The sequence below is a fragment of the Cucurbita maxima genome, unplaced genomic scaffold, assembly GCF_002738345.1.
Source record: "Cucurbita maxima cultivar Rimu unplaced genomic scaffold, Cmax_1.0 Cma_Scf00020, whole genome shotgun sequence".
Lineage (NCBI taxonomy): Eukaryota > Viridiplantae > Streptophyta > Magnoliopsida > Cucurbitales > Cucurbitaceae > Cucurbita > Cucurbita maxima.
Genome location: NW_019272036.1, coordinates 2,896,662 through 2,923,471, shown reverse-complemented (window position 1 = coordinate 2,923,471; position 26,810 = coordinate 2,896,662). Strand labels below are relative to the sequence as shown.

At 35.1% G+C, this 26,810-nt stretch overlaps 3 protein-coding genes and 1 long non-coding RNA gene across 4 annotated transcripts in view; 1 reads left to right on the top strand and 3 right to left on the bottom strand.

Moving 5' to 3' along the window:
* Nucleotides 1–3,362: 3,362 nt before the first annotated feature.
* On the bottom strand, nt 3,363–6,312 carry LOC111494533 (GDSL esterase/lipase 5-like). Its single transcript, XM_023144484.1, has 5 exons — nt 5,963–6,312; nt 5,765–5,886; nt 5,420–5,647; nt 4,676–4,931; nt 3,363–3,781 (listed from the first exon to the last, which is right to left on the bottom strand). Exons 1-5 carry the CDS (start codon nt 6,225–6,227, stop codon nt 3,531–3,533), a joined length of 1,122 nt encoding a protein of 373 aa, XP_023000252.1. The 5' UTR covers nt 6,228–6,312; the 3' UTR covers nt 3,363–3,530.
* A 3,357-nt stretch (nt 6,313–9,669) lies between these two features.
* LOC111494532 (ethylene-responsive transcription factor RAP2-12-like) lies at nt 9,670–12,469 on the bottom strand. Its single transcript, XM_023144483.1, has 3 exons — nt 12,045–12,469; nt 10,195–11,133; nt 9,670–10,062 (listed from the first exon to the last, which is right to left on the bottom strand). The coding sequence occupies exons 1-2, from the start codon at nt 12,319–12,321 to the stop codon at nt 10,244–10,246; spliced, it is 1,167 nt and encodes a 388-aa protein (XP_023000251.1). The 5' UTR covers nt 12,322–12,469; the 3' UTR covers nt 9,670–10,062; nt 10,195–10,243.
* A 3,969-nt stretch (nt 12,470–16,438) lies between these two features.
* Nucleotides 16,439–19,340, bottom strand: LOC111494531 (subtilisin-like protease SBT1.5). The gene has a single exon (XM_023144482.1). It carries the CDS (start codon nt 19,070–19,072, stop codon nt 16,697–16,699), a length of 2,376 nt encoding a protein of 791 aa, XP_023000250.1. The 5' UTR covers nt 19,073–19,340; the 3' UTR covers nt 16,439–16,696.
* Nucleotides 19,341–25,448: 6,108 nt separating this feature from the next.
* Nucleotides 25,449–26,810, top strand: part of LOC111494534 — a 6,458-nt gene continuing 5,096 nt past the window's right edge. The window contains exon 1 of the long non-coding RNA XR_002720197.1: nt 25,449–25,886. This is a non-coding gene — a long non-coding RNA (uncharacterized LOC111494534). The remainder of the gene's footprint in view (nt 25,887–26,810) is intronic.

Sequence of the window (26,810 nt, the reverse complement as noted above, 5' to 3'; positions counted from 1 at the left end):
CGTTAGTTAGTTATATTCTTTTAGAATTGCACAGTCACTTGGAATTTTTTACACTTGTAATGCATGTATTTTAAAACTACACAAAATTTTACCGTATTTTATACATTTTCAATGTTTTGCTTTATTTTATTTGGGTTTGATTTTGTATTTTTGACACAGTCCAATTTCTCGAAATCTCATAAATTGGTTCGTAACAAAGAAGTCGGACATTATTATAAATGAAAATTGATTTTTTTTAAAAAAATTTAATTTTAATATTTTTGTATTTTTTAAAATACAAGAAATAAATTTATAAAAGTCAGGTGACTGTGGGTGAGCAACTCTGGTAGGTACAAAGGTGACCATAACAAAACCCATTAATTTTGAATAATTAAAAATAGTTGTCGAGCAATAATTAAAAATTTAAAAAGAAAAAATAGAAAAAGAAAAAAAGTCAAAGAGGCTTTTTGAGTGATTCGAAATTCCAATCTATCTTGACTTGGAAATTCACATGTAAATGTTATAAATTTGACTTCCCTAAATTGAAAATAAATAAATAAATAAAATTAATTTTTTTATTTTATTTTTATTATTTGTATTAAAATCCAAGTCAGAAATTTTTTTAAAAATTATTCGAATTTAAAAGATTTCTTCAAATTATAAAAAAAAAAAAAAAATTAATTACAAATTTAATCATCCAATTTTATATTTAACACGTACATAAATTTTAAAATTTTTTAATAGATTTTTACTATTTTTATATATTTTTTTTTTAATTAAACGAGTTTATTATACTTTTTGTTGGATAAAATTTAAATAAAAAATATATTTTTTTGTATTTTAGATAAAATATGCTTAATAATTTCAACCCTTTTAATAAACAATAAATAACCCCAAGAAAACAATAATAGAAAAATTCTTGGAATTTTGTCTATTATAATTTTGAGTTTATTTTTATTTATTTGAATATGCATATTTAAAATTTGGAAGTCACCCTCAATTTATGGAAAAAGTGCTTTTGATTTTGATATTAAAAAAAAAATAAATGGTTCAAGCTTGAATTTATTCCGTGTTTATTTATTTTTAATTTTAAATAGAAGTGAGCAACTCGAATATAGCTTCAAACTCAATCCAACTCAACCCAATCATCTATTTTTGAGTCGGGCTGAGTTGAATGGTGAAATTGTTATATTATTTATTCACGATATATATTATATTAATAACTAAAATACGATGAAATTCAAATATCAAACATTTACAAGTCATAACACATTACTAATATTAATTACAAAAATAAAATATTTTTAATCTTAATAATAATATTGTACAGTAAATAGGGTTGAATTGTAGCTTTATTTTTGACTTACGCAGATTGACTTAACTAAAAAAGTGCCAACCCACGAACCTAAATTAACCCAAAGTGAAAAAAATCTAACCCAATTCAACCTTTATGATTTGGATTAGATAGTTCGAGTCGGTCGATTCTCCATTCTCCGGTTGGTCAGGTTAAGCTAAATAAATAAATAAATAAATAAATAAATGAATGGGTTACCTAATAAGATGACACAGACCAATACTTGGGGATTTGAGATTGAAAGGGTTGGGGAAAGTGGGATCTCCCACTTGCAGCCTTTACTTCTTTAAATCATAATTTAAATAAATAAATATTTATATATATATATATATATATATATAAAGATAGAGAGAGTTTTATTTGTTTATTTATTTGAGTGATTTTGAGCCTAAGTTAAAAAAAATGGAATATGTACAATTATTTTATGAAATATTCTATTTTATTATATGCTTTAAAAAAAATATATTTGATGCCTTCACTTTGAAGATATACATTATATTGTTATATTCTTCATTTTAGATTCTTTATCTTTTTGGAAAATGACTCAAAAAATGTTATAGAGTTCGTTTCAAATGCTTATTATAACTAATAGATTGCTTAATTCATTAACCGAAATAATAATTTATATGATTAAAGTCTTTGTTATTGTGATCACGATACTAAACGTGTGGGTGTGGTCTTATCGTATTTTTTGTATAGTTATTATTAGAGGTGTATACGAGTTGAATTGGAAAAATCTTTTAGACTGATCTAAATTTTCGGGATGATTAGGTTGGTGACTCGAGGAATTCGATTAGAATTCACAACTCAATCCAACCCAACCGTCTATTTTCAAAATGGGTTAGGTTGGGTTGGGTTGGGTTGTCGGATTATTCTTTAATTATTTTTTTTATAAAAAAAAAAATACATGTTATATTAATAATTAAAATTTTATAAAATTCAAATATGAAACTAACTACGAGTGACAACGCATCAATAACATTTGTTATAAATATTAAACATTCTTAATTTTTTTAAAAAGTCAAGTAGGGTTGGGACCCTATTTTCGAGTGAGTTGAGTTGACACGACCAAAAAAATGCCTATAAATCAAATTGAATTTTCGATTTTTAAAAAAATCGATCCAACCCAAACTGGACAAAAAAAAAATAATAATAATCCAACCTAATCTTTATGAGTTGGGTTGAGTAGTTCGAGTTAGTCAAGTTATCGAGTCATATGAACACCCTTAATTCTTATAAATACATAGTCAAAAGTGAACATAGTTCGATGTGCCCTCGATCAAAAGATTTGAAGCTTAAATTTGGTATCAATCTGAGCACGATGTAGAGGATAAGGTCTCCCACCGACTAAATTAAACCGTCAATTTGAATTTTATTTAAAAAATAAACCATAAAAATATTGTAGATAATGAAAAAAGGAATGGGAGTTAGAGGTTGATGAACGTGAGAGAGGACAAGTTGGATGTGATTCACATGTGATTGTTATTAAACAGGAAATAGAAAACTCTGTAGAGAATCAATATTAATCAGTTTATTAAAAAATAAAATAAAGTTTTTCATAGGAAGATCCCTTCATCTCTGACAATAATTTTAAACAGGAAATAATAATAATAATAATAATAATAATAATAATAATAAATTTGTTTTATATATATATATATATATATATATATATAAAAACACAAAATTAACTTATTATATAATATAAGTAAATTAATATTATTATACTTATGAAAAAAAACTTAATTTTCACTATGACTTAAAATCTCAAATTCATAATCTAATAACACAATATATATATTTTTGGCTATATTATGGATAGCACCTCTAAATTATAAATTTTTTCATGATAATATCCCTAAATTAAAAAAAATAATAATAATAATAAAATAAACTCCACTTTTTAAAAACATTTTGAAAATATATCTTAACTATTAAGTTTTACCCGTGGAGTTGAAATGTTGACTTGATAGATGATATCTATAATTGATGTTTTATCTATTGAACTATATTCAGATGGGACACAATTTATAATGGTGATAAATTTCAAATACCAATGTTTATACAACAAGAATTAAACATTTAGTTTAGGATAAGCAAATGATCTACGTATCAAACATTAACTCGATTTCTTAGTCTAATATCCCACGAGTTCGTGAATTTTGAAACTTTATTTAGTGATAGGTATACATAGAGTTCAAGCTTGTGATGATCCACATTGAAAGAATTGTTTGAGGTTGGAAGGGTTAATGAATTGGTCATCTCCATTCCATATCAGCTTTGCAAACTGCTCATAAGCTCTTTCATTGGGATGGTAAGAGTCGAAGAACAGATACTCATTGGGATTTTCACATAATTCAAATTCTCTTTGTCCTCTCATTCCTCCACAGCTATATATTCCCCTCAACTCTCCACTTCCACAGCATGCTGTTCTTCCATCCTTGAAACCTTCATCCAAACACATCACAACTTCTCCCATTTTAGCCTCAATAATTCCGTTCAAGATCACCGCACGTAAATATTGTTCTCTTTACACTTTTCTTTCGGACTTTCTTTTAAGATTTTTAAAACACGTTTACTAGGGAGATACTTCGTTTCTTTCTCCAACCGATGTGGGATCTCACAATCCATCTTCCTTGTGAGCCTAGCGTTCTTGCTGACAATCCACTCCCCTTAGGAGCCCAACGTGCTTGCTGACACACCATACAATGTCTGGCTCTGATACTATTTATAACAGTACAAACCCACTTGGGCTTTTCTTTCCGACTTCACCTCAAGATTTTTAAAACGTATTCTAGTAAGAGGTTTACACACCCTTAAAAATAATGCTTCATTCTAAAATTTTTAGAACCCTCCTACTACGAATAGGTTTACACACCCTTATAAAAAATACTTCATTCCTCTCTCCAACCCAATATGGGATTTCACAATCCACTCCACTTGGGAGCCCAGCGAGGCATAGTGTCCGGCTCTGATACAATTTGTAACAGCACAAACCCACCGTTAGCAGATATTGTCTGCTTTAGCCGTTATGTATCGTCATCGGCTTCACGGTTTTAAAACGTGTCTACTAAGTAGAGATTTCCACCCTCGAATGCTTCGTTCCTCTCTCAAACCAATGTAAATCTCACAAACCCTAATTTAATCCTCAATAATTCATAACTCAAAATCTTTAATCTTTACCCATAAAGGTAAAGATGTAAACATTGACTCAAAAGATTCAACTCCATATATTAGATCTAGATCTAGAGTAAGATTATAATTATTTTTTAGAGACAAATCTTAATAGAGAAAATTTAAGAAACATGGAAAGATTAATGGAACAGGAAAAGAGTTGGTTACCATATTTTGAAGGGTTGTCGATTCTGTTTTGAAGCATATTGTAGGTATCCGCGAGGGTGTATTTGAATCCTTGGAGATCGTGGGTAAGCTTTTGAAGAGCAGCAGGAAGCAGTTTGTTGTGAAGCCTTGCAAGCGCTGAAGCTTCATCCCAACAGCTTCCATGGCCGCCCACTTTCATCAATCTCGTGTGCGGCATACAACCTAAAGGAGGCACTGCCAGAAATGCAAATTTCCTTCCTCCTTTCTTGTATATTTCCTATCTCATCAAACGATTACATTACTAAAATCAAACCATATTCATAAATCTTCTGAAATAATTTCAAATTCAAATCGGCAAGGTTCTGAAATGTTCAATTTGGTGTTTATGATTTAATTTAACAATTTTTCTTTCTATGATTTGGTTAAATTTCAGGACTAGTTTAAATTGTGTTCTACTCCATCGGAAGATCAACTAGTTTTTTTTTTTTTTTTTTAATCATTTGGCTCTAGTTTCGATGTCAACTAGTGATTAAAAGTTGAATCGATATTGTGAGAAAACTAACCCAAATTCTAAGAACAAAAAACTAAACATCAATAATTGATCATACAATTCCTATGGAATATAGTTTTACGGGATAAGTTTGGATCAAATTGAAACAAATGAAATCTTCTAAACTAAATTTAAATTTAATTAGCAATAAGAACGGAATTGAAACTTGAGATTAGATGGAATTGAGGAGGGAAAATAATCAGAGTCGAACTTACTTGGAGGACGGATGTTACGTTCCCGATCACCATGTTCACGTACTCGATTTCAGTGAACTTTTCAAGAACAGGAGAACCTTCAAAAGCGACGATGTAATCGTTTCCTCCGATACTGAACATATAAACAGAGTCCGAGAGCAAGCTACTGGCTCTGGCACCACCGAGCTTCTTCCTTAACGACCTCTCCACCTTCTTGAAATAACGAAGTTGAGTTTCAATGTTTATAGCCTGAAATTCAAATCGATGCAGTCAATTTCCGGAAAATGCTTTCAAATCCGCAGAGTAAAAGAAAAACGCGAAGAGAAAGTCGATGCGGTTTGATCGATCGCTGATATTGATTCGTACGAATCCTTGGTGAGTTTCGACTAAAGCGCCGCCTCCACCGGATGCAAAATTGACGCCATGGATGTAGAGATTGCTGTGAGGATCTAAATACGCTGGAATCAGAGGCAGATTGGCGTACTCCGCTGAAAGAAAAGAATCCTGTAAGAACGAAAATGAAACTAGTTGGAGTTTTAGTTCAGTGTCTGTTTTGAGATTTACCGATGAAGTCTGGAATGAGACGGCCATCGGAGAATCTTCCGATCGGAGAGTTGAAGAAAGTTTCGCCGTAGGGCGTGAAATTGGCGCGGAAATCCTCGGTAGTGTTGATGAAGTTGTTGTTGCCAGGATCGAGAAGGGAATCGCCGAAGACGAAGAAGGCGACGCCATTATGCGATGAAGGAACATCGCCGATTTGAGATCCATGTGAGGTGAAGAGAATTGTGAAGAAGATTTTGAAAAAGAAATGGACGTTTGAAATCTTCATCTCTTCAGAATTAATCAACGGAGAGGTATTATTCTTTTCGTGTTCTTGTAACGATATAGTAGAACAGAGTGAACTCGAACATTATTATGATATTCTAATTGAATTTAAAATAAAATAATTATTTTTTAAAAAATAATTTTTATATTTTTATATCCTAATGACCGAATATTATTGACTCATTTTATGGATTATAGTGGAAAATTATTATTTGAAGAAGTCATTGCAATCAGGTTGATTGTTTTGTACTATATGAGAAATATATATATATATATATATAGATATATATTTTGTACCTAATGATTTTAAGGATCATCCATTTAAAATTTTATGTTCGTATTCATAAACAAATTTACTCGAGTTTATATAATTGAGCTACCAAAAAAATGCATCAATTGTCGGGTTTGTTTTAAGTTAGATGTGGTTTTAATTCATTTATTTGCCATTTATTTTTTAGTTGTGACACAAATCTTTTAGGTTTTGAAAATCAAATCGAAATTAGAAAAACAATCAACAACACCAAAATTAAATACATGATGGAAAATTATAAAACAAAATATAAAAGAATCCAAAATGTAAAAATGGATTGATACTCCGGAATGCACCCGTTTGTGACAGTGTAGCTCCCGAGAACTTCCCCCATTTTGACCTGTACATGAATAAGAAAGGAGAAAGGAGTAAGTATAAAAAATATAAACAATCAACCTGTAGGCTCTCATTGCTTCCTTCTCTTAGTACTAAAGGGGAGAGGGAAATGAGTGAGTATAAAAAATATACCCAGTAAGCAATCAACCTAGCTCTCATTGCTTCCTTCTCTTAATAGGTTCCCTCAACTTTCCTCTGGTCTATAAGAAGTTTGGACTCAACTGTTACACTTCTCTAAGCTACTGTGTAGGTCTCGAAGCTCCAATTGATTCTTCATTGATTGTCTATTTATGTAGTCCCTAGTCCCTCTTTGGGACTGGTTTACAGCGTCACGATGTTGGCCTTGACCCGTTCCTACACTCAATAGAAATGTTCATACTAACCACTTACCCACAGTCCCTGATCTCTTCCAAGATCAGTTTACGAAGTCATGACGTCGACCTTAACTCGTTCCTACACTCAATAGGGGCTTTCATCCTGGCACTTACTTGTGTAGTCCTTAGTCTAACTAGGACTAGTTTATACATTCACCTGCTTCTATGCTCAATAGGGGTCCATATCTTGAACTAACTACTCATGTACTCCCTAGTTCTTCTCAGGAACCGGTTTAACGGGATTAGAGCATTAACCCTAACTCGACTCTACACTCAATAGTAACTAAACTAATTTCATGATTCTATAAGCTACTTAAAATCATATTAAGACACCGTGGAGGTTTATTAGGTTCTTAAAGCGTTCAAGCGGTTTAAACTCCATTTCTCAATTCTAGGACACTCTGGGTTAGCCCTTGGCTTAACCAATCCCTAGGTGCACATAGGTCTAACCTATGGTTCTATATGTTAAATCGCATTAGTTATAGCGCCCTAATCTTAACTGAATTTTTGATGCATACTCTACTAGGAAAAATATACCTATCGACCGTCTTTAACACAAAGCGTGCCTACTAGGAAAATTTTCAATAGTATACATTTTTTATATTAACATTTAACATTTAACCCTAAAAATTAATATAAGTTAATTAATAAAAGTTTAGAAAATGTAATTGTCATAAAAACGATTGTATCAAATCAAAATGTTATTGACTTATGATGAAATAGATGTGAATATATATATATATAGAGAGAAGGATAAGATTATTACATTTAAATTTTAATCAGTGAATATACAAATTTTGTATAAAGTTGATTTAAAAAGCTACCGATTATGCACTACGAAGAATCTGAAAGGTGCTTTGAGATAAATGAATGACAAGAAAAAGACTCCACGATTATAATCAACCATAAAAGCTAATCATTTCAAATAAAATTGAAATATAAATAAATATGTATATACATACATACACATACACACACATATATATATATATATATATATTAATTCATATAATGGGATGTTGAAATAGTAATTGGGCCTCGAGGTCTTACTCATTTAAATATTCTCAAATTAAAATAAATTGAGTTCGACTTTTAAAATTGTAACTCCATTTCAAAATTGTAAATTTTGTTTTTAAATTCAAAAACACGTGGGAGTGAGAACTTGAATCCATAGGATGTGTGATGCCAATTGAGTTAGGTTCATAGATGGAGGAGAAGCAATGGGAGGGACAATAGGACAATCAACAGGAGACCTAGAAGGAGTAGGACTGGAGCTTGGAGAAGCTAGAATTTGAATCCATAGGATGTGTGATGCCAATCGAGTTAGATTTTCTTTTGGTAATCCTTTGGGCGCAGATGGAGAGGAGAAGCAATAAGTAGGACTGGAGCTTGGAGGAGCAATGATCGGCAAACCAGTCGTCGGAGATGGAGATTTCGGAGCGGGGGTGAGGGTGACAATTGAGTTGGAATTAGAGGGGAAACGACCGGAGAAGGCATCGCCGTGGTTAGCATAGGAGGTAGAGGCTGTTTGGTATGTATAAAGGTTGTTCATTCAACTGTTAAATCTTACTATGTCTACAATCTTGGAGTTGGACCACCGACAACCTCCAGCTTCTCACCTCTTTAAAATAAGGAAAAATCATTGAAGAGACCTACCATACTTGTAAATTTTTTTCTAAAAAAGTTGCTATATCTACAAATGGCAAACACTAATTTGGTAACATTACAATAAGAACCATATTTCAAAAGAGAAATAAAGAAAGCAACTCAATCACGCAAGATAAGAATATTAAAGTTGATAAAAAAAGAAAAGCAATGATTTTGGTATTTTGACAAAAAAGAGCAACTTCTTGTTCATTTTGAATCTCAAAACGGTCAAGGACAGATTAAAAACAACTTTTGAAGTATTTAGAGAATTTCGGATGAGATGTCATTGTCCTATCATCTCTCTCTAAAGGAAACATTTCTTTTAAAATCTAAACCCTGAAAATAAAAACTATGGCATTTTACAGAAAAAGCAAAATAATAAAATATTCAGAGTGGAAAAAGGACGAATCAAATCACATGCATCAATGAACAAACAGCTTAGAGTATAGGAAGAAGTACCTCTTACAGAAGAAAGCACGTGAGTGGGAGAGTAGGGCCAAGCAGTACGATGGGATGATGGGATGGGATGCTCAAGGAACGGCACATCACTGGCTTTGTTGAGTTTTGAACTAACCATAGCCACTGATTGTCCACTGCCTTTCCTCTGAATTCCCCATGCCCTTCTCCACAGATCTTACAGGCTTTTCAAGCTGCAACTCATTTATAAAAAAAGAAAAAGAAAATACTCGCAATTACTGACAAAGATGAAACAATGAAAATGATCTAAAACTCTAGCTATGGCTGGCTTCCTTTGGGTCAGAGAAGTTTCATTCAGAAACTTATGCACCAAACAGACATTTTTATTGCACATTTCCTTAGTACAGAACAAAAATAGAACCTTTTCGGTTTCTGTTTATGAATATTATGGAATATGGAAGAGATATGGAAGTAAGGGAATGGGAACAACCATCCATCATTCATACAAACACAAAAGGTAGAATTGAGATTCAACAAGTTTTCAACATCCATAGCATAGTTTATAAGTACAAGCATATATTAGTTTTGAGTTTCCCATAGTGTGGTCTCGAAACATGAAAAGGAGCCTACCAAGTAGTTACTATGTGCCCTCACATTGAACATACACACCAATGGCCATGTTCGTTAGGTCATTGCTTATGCAGGCAGATCTCTTTCTCTCGTCCATTCCCGTGACAGATGGCAGACAAATGTTCCTGCAATAAGTTTTTATGTGAGACATTTCAAGTTTTAACAAGCAAAATAAACGAGATTCATCCTGAAGGAGTATGCAGTTTTATAAACAATCCGGAAGACTTGGGAGAAACTGATAAAGATGTCGAACTCACTAATATGTAGCTTTTATTTACATAACCTAGCAAGGTGGACAAGAATTGCTTAGAAGACACTGCCGATCATTGCTGTAAGATCGTCAAATGTCCAAAGGTCGACTGAATTTTCGCCATCCTGGTTCTCCGTCTCTCCAGCAAGGAAGGCATCCATGGATGTATCCCAGCCACCATCAAGATATGGCATCTGGAAATTTTTCATCTCAGACTCAAAAGAAGACAGCTCCTCAGATAGGGTCTTTTCAGAACCTTGAGGTACCATATTCTCTGAGATATACTTGACTTTTTTCCTTGGAGAAGCAGACTCCACAAAGTAAGAATCCTGATTTTCCATGGCAGCTGAAAGAGTAGACGAGATTTCAGGAGTTTTTGCACCCTGCTCTCCCCATCCAAAGTCAGAGTAATCAAAGGAGTTGCTCCCTTGATCCGAATTGAAGTACATGGGGGAAACATCAGAAGAAGGTGGGCTGGCTTTTATTGCAACGTCTCCATTGCCATGGAATGAGTTCATGTTGACGAGTTGATTTGCAAGTGGTTTTTCCTCCAGGAATCCCATGGTTCTATAGTATTCTTCATCAGAGCTATTCACAAAATCATTGTTCTGGATTAGATTTGGTTGGGTCCTTGTCAAGCTAGTTTTGCCAAGTGGTTCCTGAAGGTTTGTTTTTGCTGAACGCTTTCCACTAGTTTGTGGAGCTTCATTGGGGAAATTGACCTTAGCTTTCTTTCCTCGAATTCGTCGTGCTTCAGCATCATATGCTCGAGCAGCTTCTTCAGCAGTGTTGAAGGTTCCAAGCCACACACGGACTCCTTTCTGGGGGTCACGAATTTCTGCTGCCCATTTACCCCATGGTCGCTGTCGGATTCCCCTGTACTGATTCTTTCGCTTTCTTTTTGCAGATTTTTCAGCTTGTCCAGAGAATTCTACAGATTTTGAGGCTGCAGAGTATATAAATCTTATTAAAACAGTGAGGAAGAAAGAATGCACATATCAGGAGGAGAGAAAAACATACTAACAAAATTGAATCAATTCCTATAACGACGAAATAAAGGAATTTAAGGGATCTAGAAACTACAAACGACAGATATGTTGAAAATGTTTGGAAAAGTTTACTGATGATTCACGTTTTTCAAAACACTCATTAGCTACAGTAAGATGAATAATTGGAAGGACCACCAAAAAAGAAAGAAAGATAGAAAGAAAGAATAAAGCGAGAGTCCAAGAATTAGGTTTCAAGCATTTTATGAATGACCAACCATTTAGATGAATACCACTAAGCAACGACTTGTCTAGCAATTACGTTAGCCGATCCAGAAATATTGACAACTCAAACGAATTTTCATTTATATAGAAAATTAAATGGATAAAAAATTTCGAAAAGCAGTGAACATCATAAAATATGTTCAATTATGTGTTAATTTCATCAATATGTGTTCAATTGGAAGGGAGAAGCTTGATTGCAATCAAATAAAAATGATAATCCACAGCTATTGGCTGGATCTGGTGCCCCGTCCTGATTTTTTTCTTTTTAAATCAATAAAATGGTCTCAGTTTGTTCCTCAAAAGAATTCGCTTCTGCACTTTGAGACCGAATGATCAGAAAGTGAAATTTCCTCACATAAGACCATAGTATCCCAAACATCCACCAAAATCCTGACGGCCAAAACAGATCTACCTCAAACCAGCAGAATGTTGAAACAGAAAGTGAACAACCGAAGGCCATGCATCAAAAACCACTATTAATTCAACAGAAATCAGATAAACGATCAACTTCAAAAAAGCAGTAAGGCTCAAAATCAATACCAGAAGACAAAGCGTAAAAACAAACGAATTAGAGAAAGAAAGTTACCACGAGCAGATGGAACGGAAGGATTTCTACCAGCAGAGAATGCAAAGGGTTTGACATCGACGAGCTCTCCATCGTCCAATTCCAAATCTGATTCGTCCTTGAAGTGCTGGAAATCGGCCTCGAAATCATCGTCAATATCAACAATACTGGACTTAACCGGCTTCGACAACTGATTTCCGAAGCCAGGTTTATTCAAATTGGGCCAAAGGTGTTCACCGGTGACTCGCCGGGAGCGAGTCGTCGGAATGAAACCGGAAATTAAAGCCCCTCCACACATTATTCAAGAAGGAAAAGAGTTGAACTGAAAAAGATTTTGACAGAGAAAAAGAGTGGAAAAATTGATGGTTTACCGAAATCTGAGAGAAAAATTTGAAGAACTTTGAAATGAAATGGAATATTGGTTGTCGGGAAGTGAATTAATTTTAGGGTTTTAATCAAAGCTTAGGTTTCTTGGTAAGAAAGTCGGAAGAGTTGGCACATTACTCGTGGGGCCCATCTACTGCAAAATCCCCATTTTACCCCTCACCTTTATGTCGTCATATACTTTACGTAGTCGACTCCACGACAAAACAGCATTTTCATTTTCATTTTCATTTTCATTTTCATTTTTATTTTTCCAAATATGAAATTATTTAACTTCTTTCTTATTTTAGAGAAAAATACATTTTTACTCCAATTTTAATTTTGACTTGTCCATAAACTCCGCAGTTTCTATTTCAGTTATTAATTACCCATAAATTCTATAATAAATTATTATATTAATTTACATGATTAATAAATGGCCAGATCACTATATTATATAATATACACGAAAATAATAATACTTATTATAATTTATTTAATAATAATTTAATTTTCCAATTCCTAAAAATATATATAATTACTTTTAAAAACCATCCTAAATTATTTTAAAAATCTATTTTTTTAAAATATATATAATTGATGAGGTGGTCAAATTCCTCAATTCTCTATCAAATAAAAAACAAAAGATTAAATACTAAAAATATATGTGAGGGTAAAATGGGTATTCACATAATGTTTTTCTCTCAGTTTGAAGCATTTGCATGTGGTACACTTCATGGGTTGTGGGATTCGAAGGAGCAGCCTCACTTTCATTACTTATTCAAATTAAATTGTAATTTTCTTTTTTACTTTGAAAAATAAAATATATTATTCTTCATGTTACTCAATTAACACTTTTTTTTTTAATCATTTTATTTTTTATTTTTTCATGTAATGACTGTTATGTCCTACATTGGTTGGGGAGGAGAGCAAAACACCCTTTACAAGGGAGTGGAAACCTTCCTCTAGCACCGAATGGAAAAGCCCAAAAAGGACAATATCTGCTAGTGGTGGATTTGGGTCGTTACAAATGGTATTAGAGTCAGACATCGAACGATATGTCAGCCTTCTCGTTGTTCCCCCAAGGGGGTTGACACGAGGCGGTGTGCCAATAAGGACACTGGGCCCCAAAGGGGTGGATTTGGTGGGGGTAGCATATCGAATTGGAGAAATGAACGAGTGCCAGCGAGGACGTTGGGCCCTAAAAGGGGGTGGATTGTGATGTCCCACATTGGTTGGGGATGAGAACAAAACACTCGAGGACGCTGGGCCTTGAAGGGGGTGGATTGTGATGTCCCACATTGGTTGGGGAGGAGAACAAAACACTCAAGTAGCTGCTGGGCCCTGAAGGGGATGGATTGTGATGTCCCACATGGGTTGGAGAGGAAAACAAAACACCTGAGGACGCTGGGCCTTGAAGGGGGGTGGATGGTGATGTTCTACATTGGTTGGGGAGGATAACAAAACACCCTCTACAAGGGAGTGAAAATCTTCCCCTAACAGACGCGTTTTAAATGTTTGAGGGAAAAGCCTAAAGACGATAATATCTGACAGCGATGGATCGAAACATACCATTACCTATTCTCTTTGAATTTCCAACATTTAAAATTAATAATAAATGACTTTTTAAAAATAATAAATAAATAATTACATATTTAATTCATACCCTTTGAAAAAATAATTCAATTTAAAAAGTCAGAACTTTCCTATTTAATCAAAATTTTATTAAAGAAGACTAATTTAAATTCTAATTTTTGTAATTATAAATATGAAATTTATTAAAAATGAGCTGGAAATTAGTATAAATTTGAATAGTTCTATTGAATTAGCGGCGTTGAAATTACACGAAAAACAAACGACGCGTCGTTGACTAAAAAATATTGGAGTAAATGAATATTCTAATTTTTATCTGTTTATAATTTAATTATGAGTCATAATAATAATAAGGCAACAAAATCCAACAAACCCCGATTTTCCTTCCTCCATTGAAATTGTTATTAATATTATTTAAATGAAGCCACACCTTAAAAATAATTAATAATAAAAATTAAATACATTTTCAATATATTTTTTATTTGGTCCTTAATTTCAAATTTATTTATATTCTTTTACTTCCATTTTCATTCAATAGTATTTTCGTATTTTATTTTTATTTATTATTTATGAATATTCTAAACACTAAATTATAAAAAATGTACAAATTAGTAACGTGAATTAAATAGATGACTTTGGAATTGTGTAACCAAGTTGGTCGATGAATCATTCGATACGACCTCATATATGAGCTTGAAGTATAGCCTAGACTCGATCCAAACTTGACCTAAAATTAAAGTTTAACTGGTTCAATCTCTTTGAGCTTATTGATCAACCTGTTTGATCCATAATTGACCGTCAACAAACTAATTAATACTTCATATATTATATTTTAGGTAAAAAAAAAATTTAAAACTATATATACAAATTTTAATAACGTTTAATTAAGAAAATCTAAATATATTTATATTAAAAAAACAATAAAATATTCGATTATGGGCTTGGGCTTTTCAAAATTATAATCTCTCGAGATAAAGTGACAGCGACAGTGTCTCCTTCGGTCACCATCCAATAACATCACGACAAGTTTCGTCCCGTCACTGTTTTTTAACTTCCCCGTAACTAACCCATTGGTTGACCATTTGACTGCACGAAATAAAAGAAAATAAAATAATTGAAATAAATTTATATTGTCTAGTATACAAGTCAACAAATATTATTTTATTGATTTATTTATTATTATTATTATTATTTTATGGATAAAAATATATTAACAAAATTTATAATTTAATAATAATAATAAAAAATAGGTTGTCCATATAAAAAATTGTCTTATTAGGAGAGGTGCCCATGTGCACAACTTTAGGGGTATTATTGTAACATTCAGAAGCATGTTGTGGGCCAGGCTACTGTAGCAGTGAATTCATTTACTGGGCTTCATTGAGACTGCAAAGCCCATTTAGAATATATTTATGGGCCCAATTACGGGCCGAGACAAAATTGCTGGGACGGTTCATAGGGGGGAAGAAATGGAGGGAAAAATATCGTTCGGTGGGAAATGGCTGAAAGAACAGTTCTGAATCTTTTTTTTTTTCAGATTGAAGACTGCAGAAGAGGTAATGTTTCCTTCTTGTTTTCGATGAGTGAGCTTTTTGTTTCGCAGAATCGGACACATATCATCATGAAAACGCGTTTGTTATGGTCACGGGTATAAAGCGAAGCTATGGATTGGAGGCTGTTTTCTTGTTGATTTGCTTTCATAATTTCAATTCACAGTGAAACGACAACTGATCATGCCAATCGAGGATTCGATTCCAACAAATAGCTGGAAAGGTAGTATGATTTTCTTCTCATAATTATTGGTTCCTCATTTTTTCATCTTGTTCGTTCGTATTCAATCGGTATATGGCGGTTGCTTATGTTTTTACTTTCTTTTCCAGTTCATAATCTTCTGTTATGCAGCCTTTTACACTGATGATTGACTGTGGACCATCGCCAGGTATCTTTCTTCTCTCGCAATTTGAACCTACTAAGAGGAATTTAATCAAACAGTTTGTGATCACTTGTTTATATCTGCGTACTTTACTTGAGAAAAGGCTTGATTAATGGAAGGGTAGTGTACTAGACTTCACCATAGTCAATCTCGTATGAATCGTGTTAATTTTTATAGAAACAGTCTCTGGAATCTGGATTCATGTGAAAAGAAACGACATCCAAAATTCTAAATTACTCACCGATCATATAGAGATACATTCTTGAGTTTCCTGGACTAGGAAAGGGAAAACCGAAATGCAAGCAGCAACTCCAAGCTTACAAATAGAAAATAAAAAATGGGGTTACTTAGACAGGCCATTCGCCTTTACAGGGAATCCCACAAGCTTTTAATGCTTTCAGCATACGTGTGCCTATGCTCTTTTGACTGAAAAATTGGATTAGCAAAAGCACATTTGCTGTTTAAAGCAGTTCTTTTAGATGAAAGCGAAATTCAACCGACATGATGATTCCGGAGAAAAACATGATTACGGGGAAAAGACTTTTCACATTGATCTCTGGTCTATGCTTCTAAACACACTATTTTACAAACATTCTCCATAGTCTTACAACCAAAGATACTCATCATCCTTAATCGTGTGTCAAAACCAAACCCCACCAGTTTTCTGATATTGAAAACTTAAAAAGAGCAAAAAATATTAAGAGAAAAGAAGAGAGGAAAAGCATTTCCATTGTACATACAGAGAAGAAAACTAGGTAGTTGGAAGGAGCAAAATTATGGAATCCTACTGCAGAGGTTGCTGCATGGTGACAACCAAAGTACTTGTGACTACGTGCTTTCCATCAGTCCAAACTACATAGCCACTCTTCATGCTAGAGCTTCCAGCGGAAAGTTTAACAGCCATTGCATGGACCCTAACCAAAAAGCTCAACTTTTGCCCAACCCTTCTAAACGCCAGCCTTTCTGGCTCCACTGTCACTGAAATTCCACTTGGTGGCTTTATTGTTACCTTATAGATTGAATTGGCGTCCCCAACGTTGGTCACAGTTCTTATGAAATGTGTAGACATCTTATGCTTACCATATTGTTGAAACACCACAGACAATGAAGGGTAATTCAAATTTCCAGTATGGCCAGCCCTTTTTGCCCCGCTACAATCTGCTATCTTCCCCGTAATTACTTGGATATTCTTAGCGGTGTAGTTGGAATTACACAAGAAATCAACATAATCATATGTGTTCAGGTCATAGATTAAACCAGGGTCCATTGCCTTTTGTGGGTGAACATGACCAGCTCCAAAGTCCAAGACCGTGGAAGTATTGCCTGAAGATTCGTCCAACATTGTCTCACCCCGGTTGTCCAAAGTATAAGCAGTGGTCATTAGGGCTGATTTTATAGCTGCTGGACTCCATCCTGGATGTGCGGCCTTAAGTAGAGCAGCCAAGCCAGAGACATGAGGACAGGCCATGGACGTGCCGGAAAGTATGTTGAACTCTATGGCACGCTTGTCAGTAGGAATTCCAGAAGGTCCAATTTTATCAGGCCAAGCAGCAAGAATGTTCAAACCAGGCGCAATCACATCAGGCTTCACGATTTCAGGGGACTCTGGATTAGGACCTCGAGATGAAAAGGAAGCAACAACCGGTGCTGGCCTGACCCCAAGCCGAGTTCCCTTGAACAAAATTGTTGCGGTTGGCGGTGACTGAGACTTCACTGCTTCTGCAATATACTTACGAATCTCGTCGCCGCCGGTTGCACCGACGGCGGTGGCAGGTAGTACGTGGCAGTCAGCTACTAAACCCTCGCCGTCAAAGACCCCATTAGCTAAAATCATTCCCAATCCTCCAGCCTTCTTCACAACCTCACCTTTAGCAGCTCTTGAATTGATGCCCCTATCACAAAGTACTATCTTTCCGTTCACCGAATTGGGGTTTAATGAACCTTCTAAGCATAGAGACGAAGAATACCCATCCCCGCCTTCAGTTCCTGCATAAATAAGAGGATACAAACGACCCGGAACCAAAGCCGGTCCGCCATAGACACTGGTACCAAGTATAACCCTTCCATTTCCCAATTTAACATCAGCAGGAAAATCCCTATCCATGGTTCCAGCTCCTACTGTTGTAACCCATGGTGCTACATTAGTCACAGTGAGCCCACCTGGACCACCGTTACCGGCTGATGCCGAGACAAAAACGCCGGCTTCCACCGCTCTAAAAGCCCCTATAGCGATGGCATCGAGGTAGTATGGCACAACCACACCGCCGACGCTGAGTGATACAACATCGACACCATCGGAAACGGCAGCATCAAACGCAGCAAGAATGTCAGAGTCGTAGCAGCCGGCGTTCCAGCAGACTTTATAGGCAGCAAGACGAGCCTTAGGAGCCATTCCGGCCGCTTTACCACGAGCATAGCCTAAAGTTGAAGCTGGAAACACATAACGGCCTGCAGCAATGGACGCTGTATGAGTACCATGACCATCAGAATCTCGAGGCGAGCGGTACTCAGAGGTCTCGTTCATCTTTCCATTGGTGGCCTCGTACCCACTGCAGAAGAATCGAGCCCCAATAAGTTTACGGTTGCAAGAAGTGGCTGGAAAGTCCTTAGCCGCAACACACTGCCCTTTCCATTCGGAAGGAATAGGACCCAGATCTCGGTCGTTGAAACTCTGCCTCTCCGGCCAAATACCCGTATCGATAACTCCGATCACAAGGTCAGATCCAAAGTCGGACTCTTTGAGCAAGCCAGCACTATCGGTAGTCTTGAGGCCAAGGAACTCAGGGGAACGAGTTGTGTGAGGATGGCGAACCTGTTCGGGGATGATGGAGGCGATGTGAGGGAGGGTTTGAAGCTTCTCAACCTCAGAAGGTGAGAGCTTTGCAGAGAAGCCATGGAATACATTTTCATAAGTGTGAAGGATGGGTCCATTGGAAGAAGATGAAGTAGCATCTGTAGCCTTATTGGAAGTGATGGAGGCTAGAGATGACTCGTACCAGTGCTTGTGAGTTGGAAAAATGGAAGGCTTGGAATCTCCGTGAACCTGCACAATGAAAGTTTTCTTGGAAGCATCGGCGGAAGAAGAAGAAGAAGAAGAAGAAGAATAAAGTGGGAGAAGGAGAGAGAAGAGGACGAGTGCTCGAAGAAGAGCAGCAGCCATGGGAGAGAACAGAGAGAGAAAGAAAGAGGAGAGAAATGAAGGGTTTAGCAATGGAGGAGGGAGGAGGTGATGGTGGTCAGGCACTGGTCTGCCGACGCCCTGTCACTCACTGTCACTGAAAAACTTTAAAAAGGAAGTGCACGCAGAGATGCGTGGGGATGTGGAGTGTAGCTGTAGTTGGAGTGAGTGAGGCAACAGTTGTAGTAATAAAACCGCGTAGAATGCTGAAAGTTCGAACTTTGACGAGGGGCAGAGTAAGGACTCGGACTCCTTATTTTAGATAACTTTTGGTATAAATTTAATTTGCAAGTAAGAGTACTCTGGGACTTCTATTCCTTGGAATTTAGGGGAAATTAGTTGGCAAAAAAAAGGTCAAAAGGAAGAAAGTCCCATCCATTCCATTAGCCATACCCTATTCATCAAGTTAAAATTTTTGAATTCTAAGGCTCTAGAGATATTTTAGAACCATTTTTTATTGTCGGGTTTGATATGTTGTGATGGATTGACAATGATTTTGTTTTTAAATTGTTCCTAGAAATATTTTGGGTTTCTTAGTTGAAAATTTTAAAATAATTTTTTTTTTTTTTTTGTTAATTTGATTAGGGTAGTGACAAAACAAATTGTGGACTAAAACTAAAATGATTATTAAACAGATTTGTTTAAAGTCTATTAGTTTGCGTAATCAATTTTTCAAGACAATGTTTTAAAGTCTATTTGAATTTTTAAAAATATCATATAACCTTCAATAATATTTTTTTGGATTTTCACAGTTTAAATTTTAAAACATTTTTTTTTAAAAGTTAAATAAAACTAATCATTTAACAAGTACATTATTCTTTGGTCGATGATTAATACTAAAAGTAAATGGTAATGGAGTGAGATTTAGCTAGTTAATAGAAATTTAGAGAAATATTAGAAGGGTTAAAATAGTTTCTAATTCCTCTAATCAGCTCGGTTTAAATAGATTTTAGGTTAACTCTATTTTAGTTCTTGTCATTCTAAAAAGGTAAATTTAGTCTCTTTATTTTCAATAAAACTTAAAATTCTTTATTGTTAACTTTTTTTTTTAATTAAAAAAATTAGTTAAATAATTTTTTTCTCTACAAATTTTAAGAATGTGTTCATAGTGTGTTTGAAAATTTGGATATTTGAAAATAGGATTGATTAAAATAGAATGAAGTGCAAATGACTAAAAATATATTTTATTCTTGATAAAAAAAAAGTTTTATTTTATTTTCTAAATTTCAATTAGACTCATTTATTTAAAAGTAATGTAAATTTTGTGTTGAAAAATGTTAGAATAATATTTGAAAATTTTAGAACATAAGAGGATTAAATTGAAAATTTTTAAATAAAGGAGACCAAATTAAAATATATGATTCTTGTTTCTTCATTTTTTTTTTCTTTTATTATAGTTTTTCTCTCTTTGAATTCCAAAATAAAAATATATTTTTAAAAACTATTTTTTGTTCAAGTTTTTAAAAACGTAAGATGGAGACATAGACCTTAGTTTAGGACACTGATCCAAAGACTATTAATAGTTGGATGGTGTTGAAGTATAAAATAAATATTGGAGAAACGAATTGGTTGGATAAGACCAGAGAGAAGTTGTGAAGGAAATTCAATGTTAATGGACACAAGAATGAAGGCTGCCCCACAAATCTTTAGCTGTCCGAGATAACCAACATGTGCGTAATATTAAATATCTTATTAAAACCCTAATTAATTTGTCTTCAATAAGTGAATTAGTTGAGTTGAAGAGTTAAAGATTTTAGTTCAGAGACCTCCATTAAAGATGTATTATTTTGAGGCCACATGGCCATAAATAGGCGAAAGTTCAATTATTTTTGTGTATCACTTAGGACCACACATTTGGAGGTACATCCAGACTCTACTTTGTTCCTACTAAGTTCCTTCGAACCTCAAGAAATCCAACCCTTCAACCGATAATGCATTTGCATTAATTCTCCTCCTTAACCACCCCCACCAACCCCCTTCAATAGGTAACACATTTGCATTAATAATTTCATCTTCATGTACGACTCGTAGTTTGTACTCTGTTGAGGATTGTTGGGAGGGAGTCCTATATTGGCTAATTTAGGAAATGATCATGAGTTTATAAGTAAGGAATGAGACTTTTTAGGGAACTCCAAAGCAAAGCCATGAAAATTTATGCTCAAAGTAGACAATATCATACAAATTGTTGGAAGAGGAGTCCTATATCCCCTAATAAAGGGATTGATCAAGGGTTTATAAGTAAGTAACATATCTCCGTTGGTATAAGGCTTTTTGGGGAAAAAAAATAAATAAAGCTACTAGAGTTTATGCTCAAAGTGGATAATCTCATACTATTGTGGAGGTTCGTAGTTCTTAACATATTCCAATGTTTTATTTAGAACCAAATTTAGGTTTTAGTATCAAAGCGGACTAATCTTTAACATATTCCAATGCATCTCACTAGTGAATTTTATTGGAAGCATTCAATGAGGGGAGGAAAAACTCCAAAACCTTCATGTTTAAATGAATATATTTATCGCAACAACTATAGAATATGTATTATTAATATTGTTTTCGAGTTCACCAAGTTGATCGAGACATTCATGATCGATGACATACCTCTTAACTAGTTGAACTATATTATGATTATTATAAAATACTAACTCATCTATTCAATTAAAACATAACTGGAATATCTAGTACTGTTATGATCGGGTGGAATAACCCACCAACATTTCTGAATGGGATTGATAATATCTATAGGATTATATGAATCATTTAGAATGGAAGCTGATTTGATTTATAGTGGGGGCAAGAAATATTTGTTGTTAGTCAAATTTTGTTTTGTGTGTATATGAGATGAACAGTACTTGGATTGAAAGCTGCTGTATAATTTGGCTAGAATTTGGCTAGATTGTGTGTGAGGTGGAGCCCAATGTAAGGTGAAAAAATTGCGCATGGAAGGAAGGACAGTGTGGTTCATTGTAATGAAGGTGTGGGCCATATTGTCATCAGAAACAAAAACTGGACCCATCCGCGAGCCATCATTCTTCTTTGAATCTCTGCTTATGATGTCTCTCCTCCCTCCTCGTACGAACTTCGACCTTACAATCTACTATTTTCAAAATTCAGCGTCTTTACTGACACTCATTCTCTTCTCCAATCGATGTGGAACTCCTAATCCACTCCCCTTCAAGGTCCAACATTCTTACTGGCACACCGTCTCGTATCCACCCCCTTCGGACTCAGCTTCTTTGCTAACATATCACCTGGTGTCTTAGCTCTTATACCATTTATAATAGTCTAAGTCTACCGCTAGTATATATTGTCTTCAAGAGTTTTAAAACGCGTCTACTAGAAAGTGATTTTCACACCCTTATAAAAAATGTTTCGTTCTACCACCTAACCAAATGGGGTCTTTCTCTCAATTTAGCTGGAAGCAGGACCATGAAAGGCTCTGGTTCTGTTCATATTTTAAACAAGTAATTCCCTTTCAGTAGAGAGAAAGGACAAAGGGAGAAGCGGCAGTGATAGCATTCAAATAAAGGTTAAATTAGCATTTAGCAAGTAAAAATTTGGTAAAGCATGAAGTCAGAGGAAGAGGTCAACAACACACCAATAAAGCCAGACAGACAAGGCCACTGGTTTGAGATGAACAATCCAATCCTCAACATCCGTCGGTGATTCAAAGAAATTTCAAACCTCCAAAGTAAATTTCATTAAAGCATCACCTTTTTTCTTTTAGATTTTCCCATCACGTCCCTAACCTGTCTTGCCTTAATGCTTTCATTTGACCAATACACTTTCTATGTAATTCAATTTTGTTGAAAGGGTAACTTTAGTCTTAGAAATCAAATAAAGGTTCAATTTTGTTTCCAGCACCCTGCAGGAGAATTAGTTGCCATTTTCTGTCACCTGAGCTCTTTGGCTCTTCTTATGAGCATCAAGAAACAACATTGCCATTATTTGTTTATGCATATACAACATTCTAGATATTCAAGATTAAACAGTTACACCAAACTAAATGATCATCAGAGGAGAAGGATTGTGTTGTTAGACATGAAAGTGTTTGAGGATTGTTGGGAGAGAAGTCCCACATCGGCTAATTAAAAGTTGATCATGGGTTTATAAGTAAGGAATACATCTCTATTGGTGTGAGGCCTTTTAGGAGAACCAAAAACAAAGTCATGAGAGCTTATGTTCAAAGTGGACAATATCATACCATCGTGAAGGTTCGTGATTCCTAACATGGTATTAGAGTCATGCCCTACAAAGAAGTTGTGAGACTCGAAGGTATAGTAAAAAGTGACTCAAGTGTCGAACAAATGGTGTACTTTGTTCGAGGGTTCTAGAGAAGAAGTCGAGTCTTGATTGAGGGGAGGCTATTCGAGGGCTCCATAGGCCTCAAGGGAGGCTCTATGACGTACTTTATTCGAGAGGAGGATTGTTGAGGAGTCTCACCTCGACTAATTAAGGGAATGATCGTGGGTTTACAAGCCAGGAATAGATCTCCATTGGTATGAGGCATTTTGGAGAAACCAAAAGTAAAGCCATTAGAGCTTATGCTCAAAGTAGACAATATCATACTATTGTGGAGGTTCGTGATTTCTAACAGAACGCTGAGCGGTCATGTTATACTCGCCCATTATTGAGTTAATAACATTTCCATCACAAAACCCACCTCTTGAAACCACCTGATCAGCAGCATCCATTCTGGAATATTCCAACTAGTGTACAGTACACTCTATATCCATGATTCTAACTGAGAGAAAGCAGCTTACCTCCCTGTACAGGTTGTGAAGGAAACAAGTATTTTGGCACAGCTTTGGGTTCAAGAAGATTAAGTAGAAATCAATCTAAATTTTCAGGTCGAATACCTGCGGGTTAGCAATTAGATGAACTATCCCATGTTTCTTATCAGTTCCAAAATCTTTATCAACTCAATTTGCTGATAGAGATATATATGGTGTAAATTGAAACTATATATATTCATTGAGTGTACTTTTCTATTCTCTATATTCTATTTGTATATACATGAAGTCATCAACATAAACCTTTTAGCCAATATTCCTTTTTGTATTTCTCTCTTGTTCTTTGTGTTCATCTAGATCGAGTGTGATGTTGTGCGATGCTAACATAATTTCCTTTGTCAATAGATTTATTTGTTCATGAAATTGTGGAAAAGGGTATCTCTGATGATCATTTGAATAATCCTCTTACTTTTATCTTCAGGAACACTCCAACTCCAACAGGGGATTGCAATACAAGTATATCTAGCAAGTTTTTTTATTTGGTGTTTGTTATTTCAGTAAATTGGTTGAATAAAATAGTGCATAAGCATCTTGGTTTGCTCTCTTTCAAGGTGCAGAAACAGGAGGAGGCAGTGGTTCCTCTTGGGACTTAGCTGAATGCATCTTCTTTTGCCCTGTTTCAAAGAGCCAGTATCAAAAACTTCTTTTTTCTTCAAATTCCATCTCAATTTATACCATTCATTGCTAATGAGACCATGCATGGACTGTGATTCACATGCGCCAAGATTCTACAAATTAGTGCATATGTATGGAACACTTGGCAAGAGATGGTTGGTCTGTCACATTTAGATCTCGCAGAAAAGTTGCAGGCTAAGGTACACTTCTATGCCATTGGTTACTCGACCAGACAATATATTTACATACGCACATAAGTACACAGGCTTCTTCTGATGATATTATCAACATCAGCTGTAACTCAGCCAGCACTAATGGAAGGTACATTGTGAGATCTCACATCGGTTGAAGAGGAGAATCGTTCTTTATAAGGGTGTGGAAACCCTAGCATACGCGTTTTAAAACTTTCTTCAAAGCTCGAAAGAGAAAATCCAAAAAGGACAATATATGTTAGTGATGAGCTTGAGCTTGTAAATGATATTAGAGTCAGACACTGGTTAGTGAACCAAAGAGGACGCTGAGCCACGTAGGAGGGTGGACACTGTGCGGTGTGCCAGGAAAGACATTAGGCCCCGAGGGGGTGGGTTGTGAGATCTCAGATCGATTAGAGAGAGAAACGAGGGCTAACGAGGACGCTAAGCCCCAAAGAGAGGTGAATTGTGAGATCCCACATCAATTAGAAAGAGGAATGAGTGCCAACGAGAATGCTGGCCTCCTAAAGGGGTGGATTGTGAGATCTCACATCGATTGGAGAGGGGAACGAAACGTTCTTTATGAGGGTGTGAAAACTTCTCCTTAACAGACGTGCTTTAAAAACCTTGAATAGAAAGCTCAAAGAGGATAATATCTGCTAGCAGTGGGCTTGAATTGTTACAATGTACTCCTCCCTTTTAAAGATAGATGTATCCCATATCTATTGCACTAGAAAACGATGACCCACAAACACATAAACCAGATGAAATTGTCTAAGGTAATCCAGACCATGTTATTGAACCATGCAATAAGTTTTAAGCATATGTTAAGATCAACTTCTCCAGTTCATGCATTCATAAACATTTGACTTCATTTAGCTCAGCTATTGTAGCAACCCTTCATAGCTTATCTCTTTCATATGTTTTTTCAGCCTTACATAATCATCAGTTCATCACAGTCAAAAATTAAATTATCTAAAAGAGCTTCAAATCTTACACCCTTTTCCTTTTCTGATACAACATCAATCTGCCAATGAATACAAAGACAACAAAGATCCAACTTCTCTTGTTTTCTTTTATTGCTAAATGCTAATGACCATTTTACTTTACATTTTCTGAAACATGAAGCAGGTGGAAAAGACAATAAGACTATGAAACAGGAAGGCGGTTATGTTGGTGCTGGAGATCCTCTAAGAGAAGGTGAGTTTCAATTGGTTCATTTTTATGACATTGTCTGAAAGATTCAAGTATTTTCCTGGTGGAATCTTCTAATTCTCTGTTTTCATCATTTTCAATCTGCTGGTTTCTGCACTTTATGCTGCAATAACCTTGATCGCCCCTATGAACAACACCAAATACCATAAAAAAACTGAACCAGTATAAAGAAATGACATATTTCCTTGGAAAAATCTAAAGAAATAAGCAAAAACTAAGGTATATAGATCAAAAGTAGAGTACCTATACATGTAAATATCTTCGTGGGGGTCCAGATTCTTGTGGCAAAGAAGACATGTTTTGAGAAAACATGAATTGTTGGAAATGATTTGAGTGGAAGAAGCAAGTTTTGTGGAGTGTTTAAGCAGGAGATTTGGTTGTGGTGAGCGATGAACAAGGATTCCTAACCCAACAGCCTTCGAATTTCTGGGATTATTGTCAGTTTCTCTTAGCTTACCATTTCTCTCCTTCATTCTAAAGGGTCTCCCCAATTTGGGAAGCATTTGTAAAGGGTAGAATCACAGGAAGATGGTGTGAGGATGTGAAGGATTTGGATATGGCGGATATATAGAAGAACATGAATACCCACAGAAAAGAAAAAGGAGAGTAAAGGGGACAGAGTGAAGCAGAAAACAATAAGAAATATAAAACGACGTGGTTTCACTACCCGACATCTGGTTTCCACCATGATGTTTTTTTTTTTTTTTGGTACACAACAGAACAGAACAGAACAGAACAAAAGCTGTGGGCTTTGTTGTACAATGAAAACGTGGAAAATGAGGAGGGGATGGTTAAAAAATAGTTTATTCTCTTTTATGCTATGGAGAAATAGAGCTAACACCTGGCCTGTACATGCTTTCCACTATGGACGGTGATTGCCTACCAAAAATTACTGTTCTTCATGTGTTT

Excerpts from the sequence above, each read along its gene's own strand:
- LOC111494533 (XM_023144484.1), bottom strand. The coding sequence starts at position 6,227 with ATGAAGATTTCAAACGTCCATTTCTTTTTCAAAATCTTCTTCACAATT. Across the intron at positions 5,887-5,962 it reads TCTCATTCCAGACTTCATCG|CGGAGTACGCCAATCTGCCT; the intron begins GTAAATCTCAAA and ends CTTTTCTTTCAG. Across the intron at positions 3,782-4,675 it reads CGACAACCCTTCAAAATATG|GTTTCAAGGATGGAAGAACA; the intron begins GTAACCAACTCT and ends GTTTGGATGAAG.
- LOC111494532 (XM_023144483.1), bottom strand. The coding sequence starts at position 12,321 with ATGTGTGGAGGGGCTTTAATTTCCGGTTTCATTCCGACGACTCGCTCC. Across the intron at positions 11,134-12,044 it reads TTCCGTTCCATCTGCTCGTG|CCTCAAAATCTGTAGAATTC; the intron begins GTAACTTTCTTT and ends TATACTCTGCAG.
- LOC111494531 (XM_023144482.1), bottom strand. The coding sequence starts at position 19,072 with ATGGCTGCTGCTCTTCTTCGAGCACTCGTCCTCTTCTCTCTCCTTCTC.